Raw genomic sequence first — 20836 nt, 5'->3', positions numbered from 1 at the left:
TCCTTGTTCCCCTTACTTTGGAAAACTACTTGGTTACTGAGCTACCATGGGCCACATCTGAGCAGAAGTTCTATGTTATATCCATAGATGGTCCTTGGTTGAGTGTCAGTCTCAGAAAAGACCCTGTGCCCAGATATATTTGGTCCTTGTAGAGCTCCTATCCTTTCCATATCATACTAACTCCCCCTTCTTTCATATGATTCCCTGCACTCTGCCAAGGTTTGGTTATGAGTCTTAGTGTCTACTTTGAAACACTGCTAGGTAGAGAGTATAAAACATTTAAAATAATTTCTTTCCATCAGACTACTTTTGAAGACTGTAACATGAGGCAAGCTTGAGGATACTATTTTACAGTAAAACTTTACAGTAGTACAAGTAAGGCAAACATCAAAAGCAACCTTTCCAGTAGCTGGAAACATGTCTTTAGAGGGTAGGGAGGATCTAGTGGCATCAAGCTTTTTATTGAGTACAACCAAAACTATGTGCACAAGATGCATAACAGCACTTAGTTACGTTATTCAATCCTCAGCCCCATCCCCATCCCCAAGAAAACCCTCAGAATATAAGAAAAAGCCCTTTCCAGTTAATAAAACATATATAACAGCATAATAACTACATAGTGCCCACACCTTCACTAGAAGAGAGAACATCTGAATATAAAATACTAATGAAAAGCTATTAATTCCCTCAACTTGACTTCATAGTATATTCTTAAACATTAAAAAATATATATACTTCTCTATTTCGTAGTTCAGTGAAACACATGAGCTGTGGGTCTGCTTGATCCTCATTCTCCTTAAGAACATATAAGGCTGTGTCAACCGATAACCAGGGGGAATGTTTTCCTAGAAACACACAACAACATCATCATCAACAAAACCCACCTCAGAAGAAGCAATCACTGCTTTTAACTTCTTCATCCAGTAAATTTTGAAAAATACATATTCCATTTTTATAAACAAGCATCCTAATATCGATAATGTGCCACTACTATCTTTAATTTTATGAAAAACATTCTCTAAATACTCAGGTTTTTAAAAAATATTTAAGATTTATTTATTTATTATGTATATAATGTTCTGTCACCATGTATACCTACAAGGCAGAGAAGAAGGCATTAGATCTCATTATAGATGGTTGTGAGCCACCATGTGGTTGCTGGGAATTGAACTCAGGTCCTCTGGAAGAGGAGCCAGTGCTCTTAACCTCTGAGCCATCTCTCCAGCCTAAATACTCAGTTTTTAAAAGCCTAACTTTTCTTGAAGTCATCAAATTTGCATTTCAAGGAGTAGACATGTGTCCATGGCAGAATTGTTGCCTTGCATGCATGAGGACCTGAGTTTGGTCCCCAATATACCTGTCCTAACCAAAAATAAACAAACAAGCAAAAAAAAAAAAAAAAAAAAAAACAATGAAAAAAAAAAAGTTAAGGTGCAAGACAACCAAGTCAAAACCTAAGCAAAAGCAGAAACTTGGGTAAAGAGGTGGACTCGGCACTGACACTGCGCCGGTGGCCACTCGAGGAAGAAACCATGTGCGTGCTTACACGGTCAGGCCACAAGCGGTACCTACGTGAAATCCTCTGCTGAGATCAAGTGTAGGGTATGCTGTTCTGCCAATAAGAAAAAGTGCATGAACCACAAACTTATTAGAATGAAAGCCATGTCACAACTAAGGCACTTGAGGCACTTTCTCAAGGAGAGATGGGATGCCCCGGCTTTCCTGTGATGAGGATAGGAGGAAGTATGTTAATAAATAAAGAAGACAAAAGAAATAAAAGGAGAGAAAATTTCCAAAGCAATTAGAGGCAACAAATCCAAGATTCTGAGAACCCCAAAGAGGATAAATAGTAAACACTACACCAACCACAACAGAATCAATAACAAAACTCAGATACATATTTAAACTGCTTGAAAAATCGTAACAAAAAAATCTTGACTTCCCAAACTTCATTTCTCTTGTAAAAAAATTCTCACAGGAGAAATCACTTACAGTTTATATTCTTATTCCTTATGATTTTCATTTATCCCCTACCAACTTCTCCTTCCAGACAGGCTGACTTCCATCCTACGATTGACTTACTTTATTATGTTTGTCTGCCTGCATGAGTTGATATGTACCACGTGTATACAGGGGTCTCTAGAGGAACTAAGCTGTTGGGAGCCACCATTTGGATGCTGGGAACTGAACCCTGGTCCTCGGCCAGGGCGGTAAGTGCTCTTAACTACTACTCCATCTCTCTACTCCACAGCTCCCAATCTGCACCATGCACTCTACACCAGAGCCCCATACTTGGCACTTAATCTGGAATGCTCTGCCACCTCCACTGTTCTTCATTTACCCTTCCACAGCAATATGCTTACTCCTTGCCTCCTACAAAAGGGCATCAAAAATGGCTGCTTTCTCTGGATTCACAGGCCGTTACAATGCAATTAGACAGCTTCTCCATTTGGAGATGAAGTTTATTTTGAAGTCTTATTGACTTGGACTTTGTACTTATGAGTAACAGAATGTAACAGAAGTAACGTTGTACCAGTTCTGCTCTTTGGAAAAAAAATTTTCTCTCAGATTCCTGTAACTATATAAGAAAGTACATACTGGCTCACTAGAAGAGGAAAGATCATACGAGGGAGTCAAGTTGTCTCAGATGAGACTGCACACATAGGAGAACACACATAAAGCCAGCCATGGCTAACCTGAAGTTACTCATGACTGCAAGTATGAGTGAACCTTGCACACAAAAGCCAGGCCTGGCTCAGACTAAAAGATCTAGCTAGCATTCCAACAGAGTCATGAATGAACAAATTCTTAATTGTTTTAAGCCACTGAATTTTGCGGTCTTTTGATTTATAGTAGTTGATAACTGATATACCTTCTTTAAAATTCTTTGGCCATATGTCACCTTCTTAATGAATCATATACTCAAATGACTCCATTTTTAATGGAGAATCCAATCTTTCTCCATGCCTTTCATTTTATTTTCATTTTCCTCTTTTATTTATCATACATGTATGAATTTAAGTGTGTATGTGCACATATGTATAGTGAGAGAGAGAGGGAGGAAGAGAAGGAGGGAGAGAAGGAAGAGACTGACTGATGCCGTAGCCTTGGGGGCCTGAAACTCACTATGTGGACTACACTGGCTCTGAACTTGGGGCAATCCTCTAGCTTCAGCCTCCTGACTATGGGGACTGCAGGCATGTATTGCCACCATCCCTCCCCCCTTTTAGACCAGGTATCCTGGAACTCATCCTCCTGCCTCAGCATCCCAGTGCAGAGATTATGAGTGTTTCACTATGCCAGTTCCTTTACTGTTTACTCTTTTATTGTTTCTTCTGATAAAATTTGATAAAAGTCCTTGACAGTAGGTACTTTAATGTAATTGCATAAACTGAGGCTTAATACATAAAAAAAATTCAATAAATATTTGATGAATAAATTAACAGAGAAATTATTTTCATGAGAATAGAGAAATAACACTGAATCTGCATAGCCATCTAATTAACTCTTTAACTAATGTTGTCATCAGCATTTAAAAGTATCAATGCCTGGGTTGACTCAGTGGTTAGGAACACTTGCTGCTTCAGCAGAGGACCCCAATTCTGTTCTCAAACCCACATGACAGCTCACAATGAATCCAATGCCCTCTGTCCTCTTCAGGTATCCGACATACATGATAGACATAAATTCACACAGGCATAAATAAATAAAATACATTTTAGCTCCTAAGCCCGGTGGTGCTGGTCTACTCCTTGATGGGTAAGGTAGGAAGATCATTGAGGACACCCTGGGCTAAATAGTGAGACTGTGCCTCAAAACCCAAAATCAATCCAAAACAAAACGAAGTAAGGGGATTTAATCAACTTCCAAACATTGTAGCTATCCTGCAATTTATGAAATAAAACTTCTAAATTATCTACTTTAGAAGGCATGAAAGGATATTTAGGCAAGATATTTATACATATAGGTTGAAGTATGATTTAGAACAGTCATTATTTTAAAAATATCTAAGGAGATCGCCGTAGACAATTCTTACTAATGAAAATGACAAATAGCTGGGAACATAGCTTATAGTAGAACGCTTGGCCAGCATGCATGAGGACAAGGGTTCAATTCTCAGCACCCCCCACACATGCGCACACACACACACACACACACACACACACACACTGGCCATTTCAAAGAGTATACAGAATTATTAATTTTATATATAAAGACTACTAAGAATGAGAAGATTACTAATAAATACCTCAGTTATAGACATGGACATTGAAGATGTTTAAAAATACTTTCAGTTTCATATTCCCAAATTATGCTTGTATAGAATATCTGCTAGAACATACTGATTTTAAGGTTTATATATAGAAAAGGCTACAGGTCTGGCATGGTGGCACAGGCCTTTAATCCCAACACTTAGGAGGCAGATCTCTCTGAGTTCAAGTCTACCTGGTCTATGTAGTGAGTTCTAGGATAGCCAAGGCTACATTAAAAACAAACAAACAAACATCCAAACAGAATCTAATTTTGACTAAAATATGCTCTAATAGCACTCAGAGAGGCAGAGGCAGGCGGATCGCTGTGAGTGCAAGGCCAGCCTGGTCTACAAAGTGAGTCTAAGACAGCTAAGGCTACACAGAGAAACCCTGCCTCAGGGGTAGGGGGGATGATTTAAGTGCATATTCATTCACTTGCTTTGCAAAACGGTAACAGTAACTGTCTGAACTAATGCTTTCCTGAAGTACAACCACATTTTCTTCACTCTTGTTCAATATATTGTTTGAAGTCTTAGATAAAGCAGTATGAGAAATACATGCAATACAAATTTATAAAAAAGTCAAACTGTTCTTTCCTACTATACACATTTGCAGATGGCATGGTCATTTACTTAAAAGACCCTATTGAGTCTTCTAGAAATTTAAGTCTACTAGAAATTTTACTTAACAGTAAAATTGTAGATTATAAAGTTATTTTTTTTTTTAAGAAAAAGTCATCTTCATTTATACCAATGGTGTACTTTCAGAGAAAAAAAAATTCTATTCAAAATAACTCCAAAGAATTAGGTATGTAGGAATATATCTAACTAGCCAAAGATGAAAAAATTCTCTACAATGAAAACTTCAAGACACTGAAAGGAGAAATCAAAGAAGATACTAGATAATGGAAAGGCACTCCATGATCCCAGTCTAGCAGAATTACTATTGTGAAATTGACTACACTATCAAAATTAAGTTACAGATTTAATTTAACACCTATCAAAATTTCCCAGGTTTTGAAAAAGCAATACAAGAATTCATATGAAATCATAAAGGACCATGAATAGTCAAATGAGTCGTAAAGAGTAAGAACACTGATGGAGGTCTTAACGATACCCAACTCAAATTGCATTACAGAACTATAGCTATACAGACAGCCTGGTGCTGGTCTAAAAATAGATCGATGGGATAGAATAGAGGATCTAGAAACAAAATAATAAAACTATGGTCATTTGATTTTTGACAAAGGAAGCAAAACCATACGTTTGGCAATTTGCTGTCAAAACTGGCCTTCTACCAGCAGAAGAATAAAGTTAGACTCCTATGTTTCACCTAGTATAAAATCAATTTAAATTGGATCAAAGACCTTAATTTAAAACCTAAAACACTGAAACTTATGAACGAAAACATAGGGAGTACCCTTCAAGACACTGAAGTAGACAGTAACTTTTTGAATAGAACACCCATAGCACAAAAACTAACCCCAGTATCAACAACACAGAACTACATCAAAATTAAGTTTCTGTACAGCAAAAGAAACAAGCAGCGGACCAAACAGCTTACAGGACAGGGGAAAAATCTTAACCAGCTACACTTCAGACAACATCCACAATTACAGAAATAAAACTGCCATTAAATAGGCAATGGATTTAATAGTTTTCAAAAACAAAAGAAACACAAATACTTAATAATTACTTTCATTTCATATACATTTGTGTTTTGTCAACATGTATATTTATACGAGGGTGTGGGGTCCTCTGGAACTGGAGTTACAAACAGTTGAAGCTACCACGTGAGTGGTAGGAATTGAACCTAGGTCCTCTGGAAGAGTAACCAGTGCTTTTAACCACTGAGCCATCTCTCCAGCTCCACTTTTACCTGTTCAATATTCCCAGCCATTAAGGAAAGGCAAATTAAAGCTTCTTTGAAATACTACCTCACTCCAGTTAGACTGGCTATCACCAACATTGAAGAGTTGTGGCAAGAAAGGAATCCTTTAGTCATTTTGGTCAGGTGCAAATTAATATAGCCATTCTGAAAATTAATTTGAAGATTTCTAAAAGAATTAAAAATAAAACTACCATATGGCTTGCTCTTTTCACTCTCAGACATATACCCATAGATCTCCATGCCCTACCATGAAGACACGTGTACCCCATGTTCATTGTTGTTTTACACACTATTGCAAAGAATTAGAATCAACCTAGAAGTCCATTGATACATAAATGGATAATGAAAATCTGCTGTACACACACACACACACACACACACACACACACAACTATTCTTCTCTAAAGAAAAATGTAATCACAAAACTTACAGGAAAACAGATGGCCTTATTAAGTAAGGTGACACAATCTTAGCAAGGAAAAAAAAACTATATATTTCCCACACATGCAGAATCTAGGCAATAATATCTGTACATATATAGTTATATATAGCTATACAGATATAGGCAAATGTACTTGTAGATGCAGTACAACATGGAGAAAAAAGAAAAGGGAAGGCTAAACGTTAGGAGTGAAGAAGAACTGAATGGCTTTTGCAGAGTTGTATAGTATTCAGGTCTGAGATATTTTTTATTAGCAATATTTTCAGTGTTTAAAATTAAAAAATAAAATAATCCTTATTTCCAGATAAAATTTTATAATAAAAGACCCTAAAGGCTCCACCAGAAAATCAAAGAGTATCAAATCTAAACACTATCAGAAAAGTGGCAGTATACAAACAAACAAAAACTAGTTGCCATCTTCTATACCAGTAACAAACGTGCTCGGAGAAGAATCAAGGAAACAACCAATTCACAATTTCCTCAGAACCCTTAAAATACATCTAATCAAAGAGGCAAAAGACCTTTACAATGAAAACTTTATTTTTTTAATGAACTATATTCTTTTAAAAACCTGCAAATAAATAAAAACATCTTTATAACTTTAAAACAAATGAAACTGAAGACAACAGTGACACCCTCCCATGGTCCTTGATAGGAAGAATCACTATTGTGAAACGGGTATCTTACCAAGAGCATCTACAGACACAAGTCTTCCAGTGCCATTCTTTATAACACAGAAAACACGATCTTAAAACGCAGAAGGAAGCATAAAACACCTTGGACAGCCAAACTTTGATCTTTTCCTGATCAAAAAGAGTACTTCCGACCAGGAAACAGACAATCATAAACTTCTGGTGGGAGACGTAACCCAGGATAGACACTGTGGAAATCATTGTGGATGTTTCTTCAAAATCCCAAACTAAACCACCATTTGACCCAGATGACAATTTACCCAAAGGATTCCTATGCAACCTACTATAGTGATATTTACACATCAAACTCTATGAGCAGCACTATGTAAGTGCTCACTGACAGGACCAGATTTATGTGGTATAAACACACATGTAAACACACAGACGCAAACATTTTTAGCTGTAAAGAGCAAGATTATGTTGTCTGCAGGAAGATAACTATAACTCAAAACAATCATAAGTAAATTATCATCTCTTTCCTCTCAACTGTAGTGCTAAGATTTTAATAAAGAGATGTTATTAAAGATGTTAATAAAGAGATGTATGTGAGAGAGAAAAAAGATTTGGAGGGGGTCACATGGTTTTGGGCATGTGTGGAGGTCACAGGCAATTCTATAGAGTCGGATCTCTCTTTCCACCTTTACAGGGTGGAAATCTACATGGAATACTGGTCATCACGTTGTGTGTGAAGTGCCTTTACAGGCTGAGCCATCTTGCCAATCTACAGGCTCCTAGATTTTATATGGACACATAAGAACCTGTATGTATTTATGACATACAAGTAGAAGTCAAACTGCTTATGGCAACAAAAGGGACTACAGATAAATGGGAAGAAAAAGAGGATTTAGAGGATTTATTCAACTACAGTATATTTATCTAAAAATGTACTCATGTAACTAAACATTATATATGAAGAATAAACACAAATTTAAAACTATAAAACTATACGTTTCTTTGGCAGAATATTTTCGTAACTAAGACTAGAAAATAGAAAGTATTTTTAGAGAGGATAAAACTTGGTATTTGAAAGTAAAAATAGCTGAGTAGTGGCATATGCCTTTACTCCCGGGCAGCTCTCTGTGAGTTCAAGGCCACTATGGTTTACAATAGTGAGTTCCAGAATAGACAGAGCTTCACAGTAAGACCCTGCCAGATAGATAGATAGACAGATGATAGATGGATGATGGATAGATGGGTGATGGATAGATATAGATGAATGAATGAATGAATGAATGAATGAATAAAAGAAAAATTGAACTTGCCTTCAACTTGACTCAGATTTAATGGCTTAATTGTTAGATGAAGCATGGATCTCTGAGCCATGTGCATTTTGTACTGATGACTGACAACTTCACCGTCTTCCTCTAAAAAGAAGCAGCCTTTTGATTGTGCACACTGCCAGTCCTGAAACAAAGGGAAATGCTTTCAAACAGTACTTATTACATGTTCCAGCATGCATACTAATGAGAAGAAACCGAGGGACGACGTGAAGGAAATGTCAGATACAGCTCTTGCCCTCCGGGAGTGTACAACCATAGGAGATAAAGTACAGACATGAAATAAATCAATCATAATTGTCAGGTTGTGTGGCACAGTATTGTAGTTATGTTTAAAAAGGACAATTAGACATATGAAATTACTATGATCCCAGTTCCAAAAGTAGTGCCTAGCACATTGCAGTTGCTCAGTAAATATTTGTCTGATTGATAGAAGGCATTGATATAAACTGAGTGAGTGACAACAAACAATTATCATTTTCTATTTTTAAAAAGATTTATTTTTATTCCTTAAAATTGCGTGTGGGGGGTATGCAAACAAGGGCAGTGCAGTGAAACAAGAAGAGGGGGACAGACCCCCAGAGCAGGAGCTGCTGGCAGTTTTGAGTGGCCTGACAGGAGAGGTAGGAACTAAACTTGGGTCTTCTGTAAGAGCAGTATGTGCCCTTAACTGCTGAACTGTCTCTCCAGCACTGATCAACAATAGTTAGAGAATAAAAAGTTAGGAAAAATACTTCATGGAAGACAATTCTTTTAAGTTCATGAGAGAGCACTGATAAAAATAAAACATACAGTTGTCACAATCCAGGTGACATCAGTATTAGGTGCATAATAAGAATGAAGAAACTAAACTAACTAAAACTAAAACAAAAAAGAGTAGCAAGATTCTATATTTAAAGATCAATTACAGAACCTGAACAGTCATTTCAATTTTGGTAAGCAGAAATGAAAGCTTTAGAGCTACTAAAAGCATACACAGACACTAGGCCTGGCAGTATTCCCTTGTAATCCCACCACTCAGAGGCGAGACAGAAGGTCTGGAAGTCTAAGACCTTTCTGGGCTACACATAACCTTGCCTAAAAAATATTGAAGAAAAGAAAGGAAGGGGCTCCGGTAAAATTGTCAGCTAGCCAATCCCTTCCTGTCACAGAAGTTAAGTGAATGTGAAAACAGCACACTGGGCAGGTAGTAAAAGACCATTTACAAAGTTACCAGAAACTGTCATTAGTGTGGATGTGCGGAAAATGCTTTACACTTTATCATTCGTGAACTCGCCTACCATAACAGAAGACATATTTTTATATTGTTCCTAAAGATCTCCAAAAATAGAGTATGAATGAGAACTGAAGTACCTTTATAAAAAAAAAATTCTGACTATTTCTCTGTAGGGATATTTAGATATGGACTTTAAGGACTTAATAATATTGATAATTATTCAGAAAATATATATTAGTCCTATAGTAACAACATCACAGTAAGCACTACGTTCTACGAAAAAGCAAGATTAAGAATTGCTTACACCAAGGATAATTGCTCACTTTCTTTTCATCTTTTTAGCTCCAGCTGACCTAGACACCACTGTGTAGAGCAGGCTGCCTCACAAACATCTGCCTGACTCTGACTCCCCACCGCTAAGATTAAAGGCTAACGGCATGTACCACCTCACCCAGTTTCTCATTCCTTCTTAAAGGCAAAATTGTCCTCATATACATTTATATAACATTTTCTTATATAAGTCATAACTAATTTTTTCTAGTCAGAGGTTTTTAATTTTTCAATTTATTTTTATAATTTATTACAATTTATTCAACTTGTATCCCGGGTGTGGCCCCCTCCCTCATCTCCTCCCAATCCTGCCCTCCCTCCCTCTTCTCACCCTATGCCTCTCCCCTAGTCCACTGATAGGGGAGGTCCTCCTCTTCTTTTATTTGACCCTAGCCTATCAGGTCTCATCAAGGCTGCCTGCATTGTCTTCCTCTGCGGCCTGGCAAGACTGCTCCACCCAGGGGGAGGTGATCAAAAAGCCAGAGTTCATGTCAGAGAAAGTCCCTGCTCCACTTATTAGGGACCCCACTTGAATACTGGGTCTATTGGCTTGTTCTGAGCCTGAATTTTAGGTCCTCTCCATGCATTGTCCTTGGTTGGGGTATCAGTCTTTGCAGGGCCCACAGGGTTCAGTTGGAGAGATAACTGAGAGGTTAAGAGCACTGGCTGCTCTTCCAAAAGTCTTGAGTTCAATTCCCAACAACCACATGGTGGCTCATAATCCCCTGGCATGAGATTTGGCGCCCTCTACTGGCCTGCATGGGGACAGAACACAGTATTTTAAAAATATTTTTTTATATTTTAACAAACGCTATTTTCTTTTGCTTTTTAAAATTTAATCTTACATCAAAACTATTTTGCTACTGAAAGAGAATAAAGTGTTAGACATTCATTTCATTTCCAATTTCTCATCAGCATACTCTTAACATGAATACCACTTTATCTAAAAGTTTTTCTCCTAAAAAACAATTTTCTTAAAAATAAAAACCTTAACTGTCAGGCAGAGTGAATGGAATTTTATGTAAGAAGTGGGAAATAGCAAGAGCTGGAGAGGACAGGAACTCCACAAGGAGAGCAACAGAACAAGAAAATTTGAACACAGGGAACTTCCCAGAGACTCAAACTCCAACCAAGGACTATTCATGGAGATAACCTAGAACCCCTGCACAGATGTAGCCCATGGCAGGTCAATGTCCCAGTGGGTTACCTAGTAATGGGAAGAGGGACTGCCTCTGACATAATCTGATTGGCCTGCTCTTTGATCACCTCCCCCTGAGTGGGGAGCAGCCTTACCAGGCCACAGAAGATGACAATGCAGCCACTTCTGATGAGAACTGATAGTCTAAGATCAGAAAGAAGGAGAGGAAGACCTCCCCTATCAGTGGACTTGGGGAGGGGCATGCATGCAGAAAGGGGAGGAAGGGTGGGATCGGGAGGGGAGGAGGGAGGGGCTTATGGGGGGATACAAAATGAATAAAGTGTAATTAATAATAATAATAATAAAATCACTTAAAAAATAAATAAAAATAAAAATAAAAACCTTAGAGAAAAAGTATGGTTTTTAGACCTACTAATATGCATTTGATATTATAAATCAGTGATATATTTTATAATACCCCAATGTTCTTATATTATTATATTATATCATATTATTAATTATATTATATTATATTATATTATATTATATTATATTATATTATATTATATTATATTATATTATATTATATTATATTATGTATAATAATTTTATATAAGAATTGGTCAAACTATGTTACCATGAAAAAATTGGAGGTTATGGGGAATGATTTACTAATCAAAGTATGGGTGTACATAAAACATTCTGTATAGCATTATGCTTATTTTACATCCCAGATGTAACTAAGAGCAAAAAAATAAAATTTTAATAACTTTTACACTATTAGAATTTTAGATTATACTTTCAGAGATTAACATTTTGCCATGTGTTTATAATTTTTGTTTCTTTTTGTGTGAACTGCCTATTTATCTCCTAGTTTCATACTTATATTGCAACTTTAGCAGTTTCTTATAATATTTTAATACATTATTTTAGATATTAATACCCATTGTAAGCACTGATGCATGTATTGGTTATTATTTTATTTCACATTTGGTTATTTCTCAATTGATACAATCCCCTTTTCTGAGTCACCACCTCATTTTCTAGTCAACACTGGCCTTAAACTCACAGTAACCCTCCTGCTGCATTCTTCTGAGTACTGATATTATAGGCATAAAGCACCATACCTGTCTAGCATGATTTTAATGGCTGCCTCTTTAAACTGATTTTCAAGATCTCATCACTACTGAACAAATATTCAAGCTCTCAGTCAGGCATCAATTATATGCATGGTCACACCATTAAGGCATAGAAGATACCGGTATTTTTAATATTGAGAAATTAATGTGGCCTTAAATTATTGGAATTAATAGTTATAAGTATATCACCAAAGGCAGAAACAAGTTGTTATATGTGATATTTAAATAAATTAATGGGGAAATATAGAGTAGTACTTTTTAATTAGCTTTAGTACCAAGTACCAAGTTCCAACTTGGGCTTGAGCCAAAAGCTCAACTATTAATGAAAAGCATGCACACAGACTGTCATTTGGCTTCCCTGCAAATCTGTGAGATGGGAACACAAAACAGATTCACAACAGATACAGGGCTCCGAGCAAATTGTTCTTTCTTAGCATAGTCAACATGACTTGGGATGACAGAGGAAAGAAACATAAACATACAGTATTTAGGTAAGTTAGCGTTTGAGAAAGTTGGAATCATGAATCTCATAAGAAATGTTTTCCTTTCAATCAGTTTGAATTACAATTACAGTATTAGCAGATTCGATTTCATTGGATGTGTCTTAGAAACACCGAGAAGAGAGAATAGAGCCAGACCAGTCAGTACAACATTGCAAAACTCTTTCTCAAAAATAAAAGATACCACCACCAACAAAAAACTACCATGATTTTCTAAAGTGAATATTAAATAATGTTTCATGTTTATATTATAATCAATAATATATAACATAAATATATATAATAAATGATACAATGATGGAGCAGTATCATTCTGAATTACTCACATACTTAAGGGCTAGAACAAACTGAAGTGTTTAGCTTTTTTAATTTAAAACATGAAGTTTTTCGTAGTTGGCAACATTTTTTATATTTGCGTCATAATCAGGTGTGTAGCAGCTCTCCTTACTTTTGGAGTTGGCTCCCTCATTCCACTGTGAGATCTGGGGGTTGAACTCAAACTGTCAAACTTGAACCTACTAAGCCTTCTCGCCACCCTAAAGGAACTTATTTTTTTCACATGCACGTTGATTAGTATATTAGTAGCTAATATGATCTGTACCATTTGAGAAACTAAAGACAGAAGTTGTCATGGCAGACAGTTCTTCCAGGGGCAATGCTGTGGGCTGATGGATGACTTTAAAAATCTAGCTGAGAAGGCAGATTTTTATCAGAGGTCTTTACTGAGTTCTAGTTTGGGGGGGGGGGGGGATGCTATAATAGTGAATAATGTGTGAGTTTCCGTGAACGACCGCCAAACTCCATACTGCAAAATTAAACAGATTAATGAACAGGACTGGAAATAGCAGGAAAAAGCTGCACCAAAGTAAGGCAAGTGCGACATGACTAACAGCGAGTGAGCCAGTGCCCTGAGCGGTACACAGCATTCCTAGGAAATCCTGGAGCAGTGCCATTGAAAGGGAAGCAGTTGGCTTCTTAAGACCCACCTACCTTATTACACAAATAATGTTTATCCGACTTGAAGTTCTATTTAAAACAGGACTTTCAGGAACACAAACGGTTTTTGTTTTTTGTGTTTGGATGGTTTTGGTTATATTTTTTTACTTTATTTCATTTTATTGGCTATGGATCCAGGCTAACATGCTAACATGTTAAAGTAAAAAAAAGAAAAAAATTTAAAAAAACTAAAAATTTAAAAATAAATCAATTTGAATAAAATATACACCAGGTTGACGGTTTGAGTTTTATAAGAAGATGGAAGTACACTAAATTTTAAAATGTTTTTAGAATAATAACTTCCATGTATGATATATATATATATATATATTTTTTTTTTTTTTTTTTTGACAAATAAAGCAGATTGTAATTCTTAGAGTGGGCATGAGGTGGTGCTAGATTCTACCAATTCGAGTCCATTCCTGTCAAGGCAAACTGTTAACTTCACTTGTGAGTCAGGGACTTTCCTTATTTCACTCATAAGAAATAAGGAACTACTAAACAGGCAAACCACCAATCTCACAGTAAAAGGTGTGAGCAAAGCAAACATATCAGTGAAGTTCCGTGTTTCTGGGTCACCCTGTTTCAGCCTGTCCTCACACACAGTTCCACACCATCAGCAGTCTAGAGAGCAAGAGTCAGTGAGTGGGTGTGCCACAGACGCCAGTGTGGGAGCTCGGTATCTTCCTCACTCCTTACCAAGAGAGCCCACATCACACTCACAGGGAGCTATTTGCGTTCACTGTGCTGAACAAGTAGACAGGAGACACTGTGAACCTCGTTATAAAAATAAAGGTTGAACAGATGATTTAGGAAGGAAAACATTAACATGGATTATATTTTAATTGACAGGTTAAATTGATTAACATTTTTAAAAAGACACATAATTGGTATTTTAACAAAAATGAAGATTGAACCATTTTTAATTTGTATGATATATTTGTGTACATAATTGTATGATATATTTGTACTGTTTTATAGAGAAACTTGTATATAATATATGCTTCACATGTACATGGCTTATGCACACATAGCATGTTGTAAATATGTATAGCTTGATACCATATAACATATGTATGTAAACTATACATGTGCTGTATGACAGACACATGTGTCATGTACATATCATATAAAATACACTTATAAGATACTATTTAGGCAAATCGTAATTAGGAGTATAAATTCAGGCAGTGTTACATCTCTGGAGTTTACAACTCAGATGTGTGGCCTACTTTAATTTCAGTTGTGACTGGCTTTATAGCAAGGAACTTAAACCTATTCTCTTTTCTCAGAGAAAATTCTTGACATTTCTTGAACATTACAGAATCTAACTAGGTAGAATTCAAGATTAAAAAGAGAATGATAATATAGTGTCAAAGTATGACCAATAGGAGTCAGATATATACAGTCACTGTGAGGGTCTTCTTTTCCTCCTATAATTCAAATCTTTTATAAAGGTGTGGATATTTTATTTAAAATCTGACTGTTAAACATGCTGTCTATAGTTTCAGCTACTCAGGGAGACTAAAAGAAAACAACTTTTTGAGTGTGTAAGCTAGAGGCCAGCCTGGGCAAACACAGCAAGACCATGTCTTTTAAAAGAGTGAACAAAAGCATAAAAAGAAGAAAGCAAGGCAGGAAGGGAGCGAGGAAGGGAGGAAGAGATGGAGGACATGCAGGCAGGGAGGCATGCAGGTGGGCAGACAGAACAGAGGAAATGTCTGGCTTATGCATGCCCCACTGCAACAATTTCACATTTCTGAACTGCTCATTTTCTGTGCAATTCCACATATCTCTGTTGTACATAGACTAAGGTAACTAACTGGATTATACTACTTGGAAATTAATGTAGCTGTCTTATTAGTAATTTATTTTGTATTTCCATAACCAAACACTCCCTAGAATGGTTATAAAACCTCACAAATGTATATAACACCTACAAAACTAAAATTGCTTCAAAGTAAAACAACAACAAAAAGAGCTGACACCTGCTGAATAACAAAGCCTGAGATTAAAAATATTATTTCAGGAAGCAGGAGGATCAAGAATTCAGGATCATCCTTAATTATAATGTAAATCCATGCCCAGCCTGGAATACGCTGTCTCAAAAAGCCAAAATAACAATAATTTTGGATCACTTCATCTAAGAAATGCCAGACAGTAAACAAAGCAAATGGTGGAAACTAGAAAAAAATCATCCTGAATGAGGTATCCCAGAAGCAGAAAGACACACATGGTACATACTCACTTATAAGTGGATATTAGACATATAATATAGGATAATCATACTAAAATATGTACAACTATAAAGCTAAGCAAGAAGGAGGATCCTAGGTAAGATGACCAATCCTCACTCAGAAAGACAAATGGGATGGACATTGGAAGAAGGAGAAAACAGAGAACAGGACAGGAGCCTACCACAGACGGCCTCTGAAAGACACTACCTAGTAGGGTGGCAAAGCAGATGCTGAGACTCATAGCCAAACTTCGGGCAGAGTTCAGAGAATCTTATGAAAGAATGGGGGAGATAGAAAGACATGGAGGCGACAGGAACTCTACAAGGAGAGCAACAGAACCAAAAAATCTGGGCACAGGGGTCTTTTCTGAGACTGATAGTCCAACCAAGGACCATGCATGGAGATAACCTAGAACCCCTGCACAGATGTAGCCCGTGGCAGCTACGTGAATTCCCTGGGAACAAGGGCTGTCTGGATGGCTTTTTGATCACCTCCCCCTGAGGGGGTCACAGCCTTACCAGGCCACAGAGGAAGACAATGCAGCCAGTCCTGATGAGACCTGATAGACTAGGGTCAGATGGAAGGGGAGGAGGACCTCCTCTATCAGTGGACTGGGAAAGGGGCACAGGAGAAGAAGAGGAAGGAAGGATGAGGTTGGGAGGGGCTGAGGGAGGGGGCCACAGCTGGGTTAGAAAGTGAATAAACTATAATTAATAAAAAAATAATTTAAAAAAAGAAATGCAAGGCAAATATTTCCAAAAGAAATTAATATTTATATTAAAGTTATGGGTTTAAAAAGTTGACAGTATCAGGTTCAGGCTCAGGTAGAGGCACTTGACACTAAGCACCATGCTCTCGGTTCAATGCCTGGAATCCACACAGTGGAAGGAGAGGACCAACTCCCACAGCTGTTCTCTGACCTTCTCATGCACATACAGATAATAAATAAATGAAAACAACTTCTTTGAAGATGACAATATGCCAATTTCATTTAGTAATTAAATTCTTGGTACTTTAAAAATCTAATTCTCAATTCTTATTCTTGATGTCTAGATGCAAAACACAGGTGGACTATTTTTTGTTTTTTTATACCCATATTTAATGTCCTGCACACTAACCCTGGGATCGTCTTTTGACCCTCCTGATCCTAGTTTACCACAGGCCAAGCTGGCACCACAACACATGCAGATAACTTACCAGCCTCTCAGTAAGTCCTTCTCTCATCTCCACTCAAAACCAAATGCTAGAACAATGTTCCTTCAATTAGACTTCACCAGCTCATTTCCGTGTGAAGAACTGCAGTCGTGTTTTAGCACTGTAATTCTTTATGTAGTTAGGTGACTAGGTCCCTACTACTATATTAAATGCTCTAAAAAAGATTTAGATCTTTTAAAATACATTACATAAAAATATTCTTAATTTGTAGTTTTAAAAAAATCAGACTCAGAAGAAAGGTTGTTAAACTTGCCCAATTTACACAATTATTAGGGGAGAAGCTAGGAGTCACTCTCAGGTATATTTACTCTGAGCTCTTTATCAATTCCAAGAAGACTCTTTCCATAGTATCCTATCAAAAATTTCTTATTTTAATGATGAAATACTATGCTATACTACATTGGCATATGATAGCTAATAATCAAATGGAAATTTTTTTCAATTAAATTATTTTACACTAAGCAAAATAACTGATGTAAATTATCAGCCAGGTGGTGGTAGTGCACACTTTTAAACCCAGCACTTGGGAGGCACAGGCAGTCAGGTCTCTGAATTTGGGGCCAGCATGATTTACAGAGCGAATTACAGGACAGCCAGGACTACAAAGAAAAATCCTGTCTCAAAAACTTAAGGAAAAAAATCAAGGAAAGAAAAAAGGAATTATTTGTTGGACTGAATTAAACTAAACAAACTGTATTTATATGGTTAGTTAATATTTATATCTCTACATAATGACTAAAATTATTTTAAACACTTTAGAATTAGGTAAATCATAACTAACTAGGCTAATATTTTAACATTTAACTTAATTACAAAATACAAAAAGTTCCACTGGTGAAAAATAATATTGTTGGAACACAAAATATGTATGAACACACTGGACATGCACACCAAATTGCTCAGGGTGTACAGATTCCTAAACAGTCAGAGGAAAATTCCTTAGAGGTGATGTTTTAAAATTTTAATATAGAACAAATGTCACTGTCTAGCAATTTAAAGATATAAGGGACTTCAGAGTTCAATAACAAATACAGAGTTGTTATTTGAAACAAGAATGCAGCTCTGGAGAACAATCAGTTCAGTTCTCCAGCAGCAGTTATAGTGTGTGGTCATAACCATTTTCCCCCTTCTACAGAGGTCTCCAGGTGCACATTCTTAATGTATCCTAGCAGTTTCCAGTTAATGTTTTATATTTCTGTGGCTATTATTTTCTCCTGAAAGAAAACTAGTAAAAGTTGAGTCTAGAAAGGGAAAACAAAGGAAGAAGATCAATATTAACACTCTACAAATATTGACTTAGCAAAGTGACTTTGTGGTTTTTCTCTCACAGGAATTGATATTGGATCGATGATTTATTTTAAAAACACCTAGGGAAAGTATTTGTCAAACAAAAAAATTTTACTTGCCAATGTATATAGTTAATTAAACCTATTCCTCAAATTCAAAAATTGAAGGGTCACCATTTTCAAAATAAAGACTTATATATAATAATATTCTTACTCATTATTTTTACTTTAAAATATTTCAACCAGGGTCAGCAAGATAGCTCAGCAGACAAAGGTGTCTAAAGACAGAACAAGCAATTCAGATTCCATCCTGGGTCCCACACAATGGAGGAAAAAATCTGACTCTACCAAGTTGTTCTCTGACCTCCTGATGCATACCATGGGATGCTCATGCCCCCTCCCCAACACACACATAGATGGATGGATAGATAGATAGATAGATAGATAGATAGATAGATAGATAGATAGATAGGCAGGCAAAGATAGATATAGATTAGATAGATCAAATTAATTAGATAGATAGATAGATCAAATCTAATTAAAAGTCAAATACTTTTCAGAAAAAGTTGTATTTGTTCATTTAAAGTACTGTACCTTTAAGTTTGGCTCAGTTAACATTGAGTCTTGCTTACTATTAGCACCCATAGTAATTATGAAGGAAACAGATGTTTTGAAATTTCTAGTTGTTGACAGTAAGGAATGGCCTGGGTCACCTGTAAAAAGTAATCATTATTTGGTCTCACATGAAAAACAGAAACAGTTTATTTCTAAACACAGTATCACAGTCTATTGCATTACTTTCACTCTTTGTTCTTCCTATTGAAATGCAGTCAGAGGTTTTATATTGATCAGTCTTTAATAGTCCTTAATTTATGTGCTGCCAATATAAGATTCTTTATTTCAATATGTCACCTGTTAGTCTGAAAATTTAGTTTTAATAAAATATAATGAGCATAGCCAAGTGAAGCTCCATAATAAAATTTTACTTCAGTACATTTTTACTGCTAAGGAAGTCTAGAAATGGTGGTTAAAGGTTGGATTCTCAGTTACCTAATTATTAATAACCTGAGACAAAAAGAAATTGTTTGAATTATGATCTGCCATTTCTGATCAAGAAATTATTAGTATTACAAGTAAATACCTTTGCTTGAGAATGTTTCCTGGTCATTTTTTCTTTTGATTCTAGGTGACGGTTTTGGTACTGGTGATGGATTCCTTTCAGGGGACCCTTCCATGTGGCTTCCAAACTGTTGGCGCCTCAGTTTACTGTCGGCCTCCAGTCTTTCTAGTGTAGTCTTGAGACACTGCTCACTGGTTGTCATGTATAACTCACAAAACTAAAGGAAATAGAAGAAAGTTGGCTGGTGGGAAATGATCAGTCCCGCACGGGGAGCTGAGGGAGGCACAGGCACATTAGTAGGCAGGAGAAGGCTGGTCGCTGAAATGCATTTCTACTGTACTCATTGCTCATGCTATTTTCCTGAGCCAGGCTGCCCATCCCAAGTGACCTAGTGAAACGCAGCCATCAATCAGTGAGGTCACACTCCGAGTGAAAATGAATGGTACACTAGGAGAGGTGATTCATTCATTTATTTATTTTTACAAGACACATAGAGTTGCATTTGTTCTCTGGGCTTCTGCACATGTGTAAGAATTAACTTGGTAATCCAGGCTGAGTGGCCCTTACTCAAAATGCTGGGACCAAGAGTATTTGGGTGGCTTCAGGTCTGGAGCGCCTGCACACACATGGTAGGGTATTCTGTGGTAGCTGAGTCTAGTTAAGAAATTCATTCATGTTTAACATACTGCTTACACAAAGAACCCAGAACGAGTTCTACGCATTATTTTTAGGAGGCTTCACGTGAGTTTACACATGGAATGGAACAGGAATAAAGCACTTCATATTTTGGATGTTCAGATTCGGGATGCTTACCCCATGTTATCTTTAATATATTTTATGTTCATCATAATTGTGGGACTGGAGAGGACAAATTAAAAGTATAATGGGTAATAGTACACACTGTGTGCCCTTGTCAGTATCAATAGTTGTGAGGGGCTGGAGTTGAACTTCCGTACAGGGTTTGGCATATACGATGCCCTGCGTTCAATACAACAATAACAAACCACTTGTCAGATAAGAGCTAATCATTTCACAGTGTATGCATATGTCAAAAGCATCTTTGCACAGACTACAAATATATAGATCATTTTGTCAGTTATGTGTT

At 36.6% G+C, this 20836-nt stretch overlaps 1 protein-coding gene across 1 annotated transcript in view; it reads right to left on the bottom strand.

Annotated features, from left to right (window-relative positions):
• The window catches only part of Efcab7 (EF-hand calcium binding domain 7), a 43682-nt gene that overhangs the window by 14388 nt on the left and 8458 nt on the right, over positions 1–20836 (bottom strand). The window contains 4 exon segments of the mRNA XM_055629059.1: positions 736–845; positions 8540–8681; positions 19206–19324; positions 19753–19948. Coding sequence (XP_055485034.1) covers positions 736–845; positions 8540–8681; positions 19206–19324; positions 19753–19948 — 567 coding nt within the window.

This window comes from Psammomys obesus, unplaced genomic scaffold (genome assembly GCF_907164565.1).
Source record: "Psammomys obesus unplaced genomic scaffold, mPsaObe1.curated_primary_1811, whole genome shotgun sequence".
NCBI classification, from domain to species: domain Eukaryota; kingdom Metazoa; phylum Chordata; class Mammalia; order Rodentia; family Muridae; genus Psammomys; species Psammomys obesus.
This window is presented reverse-complemented; position numbering and strand designations above follow the sequence as displayed.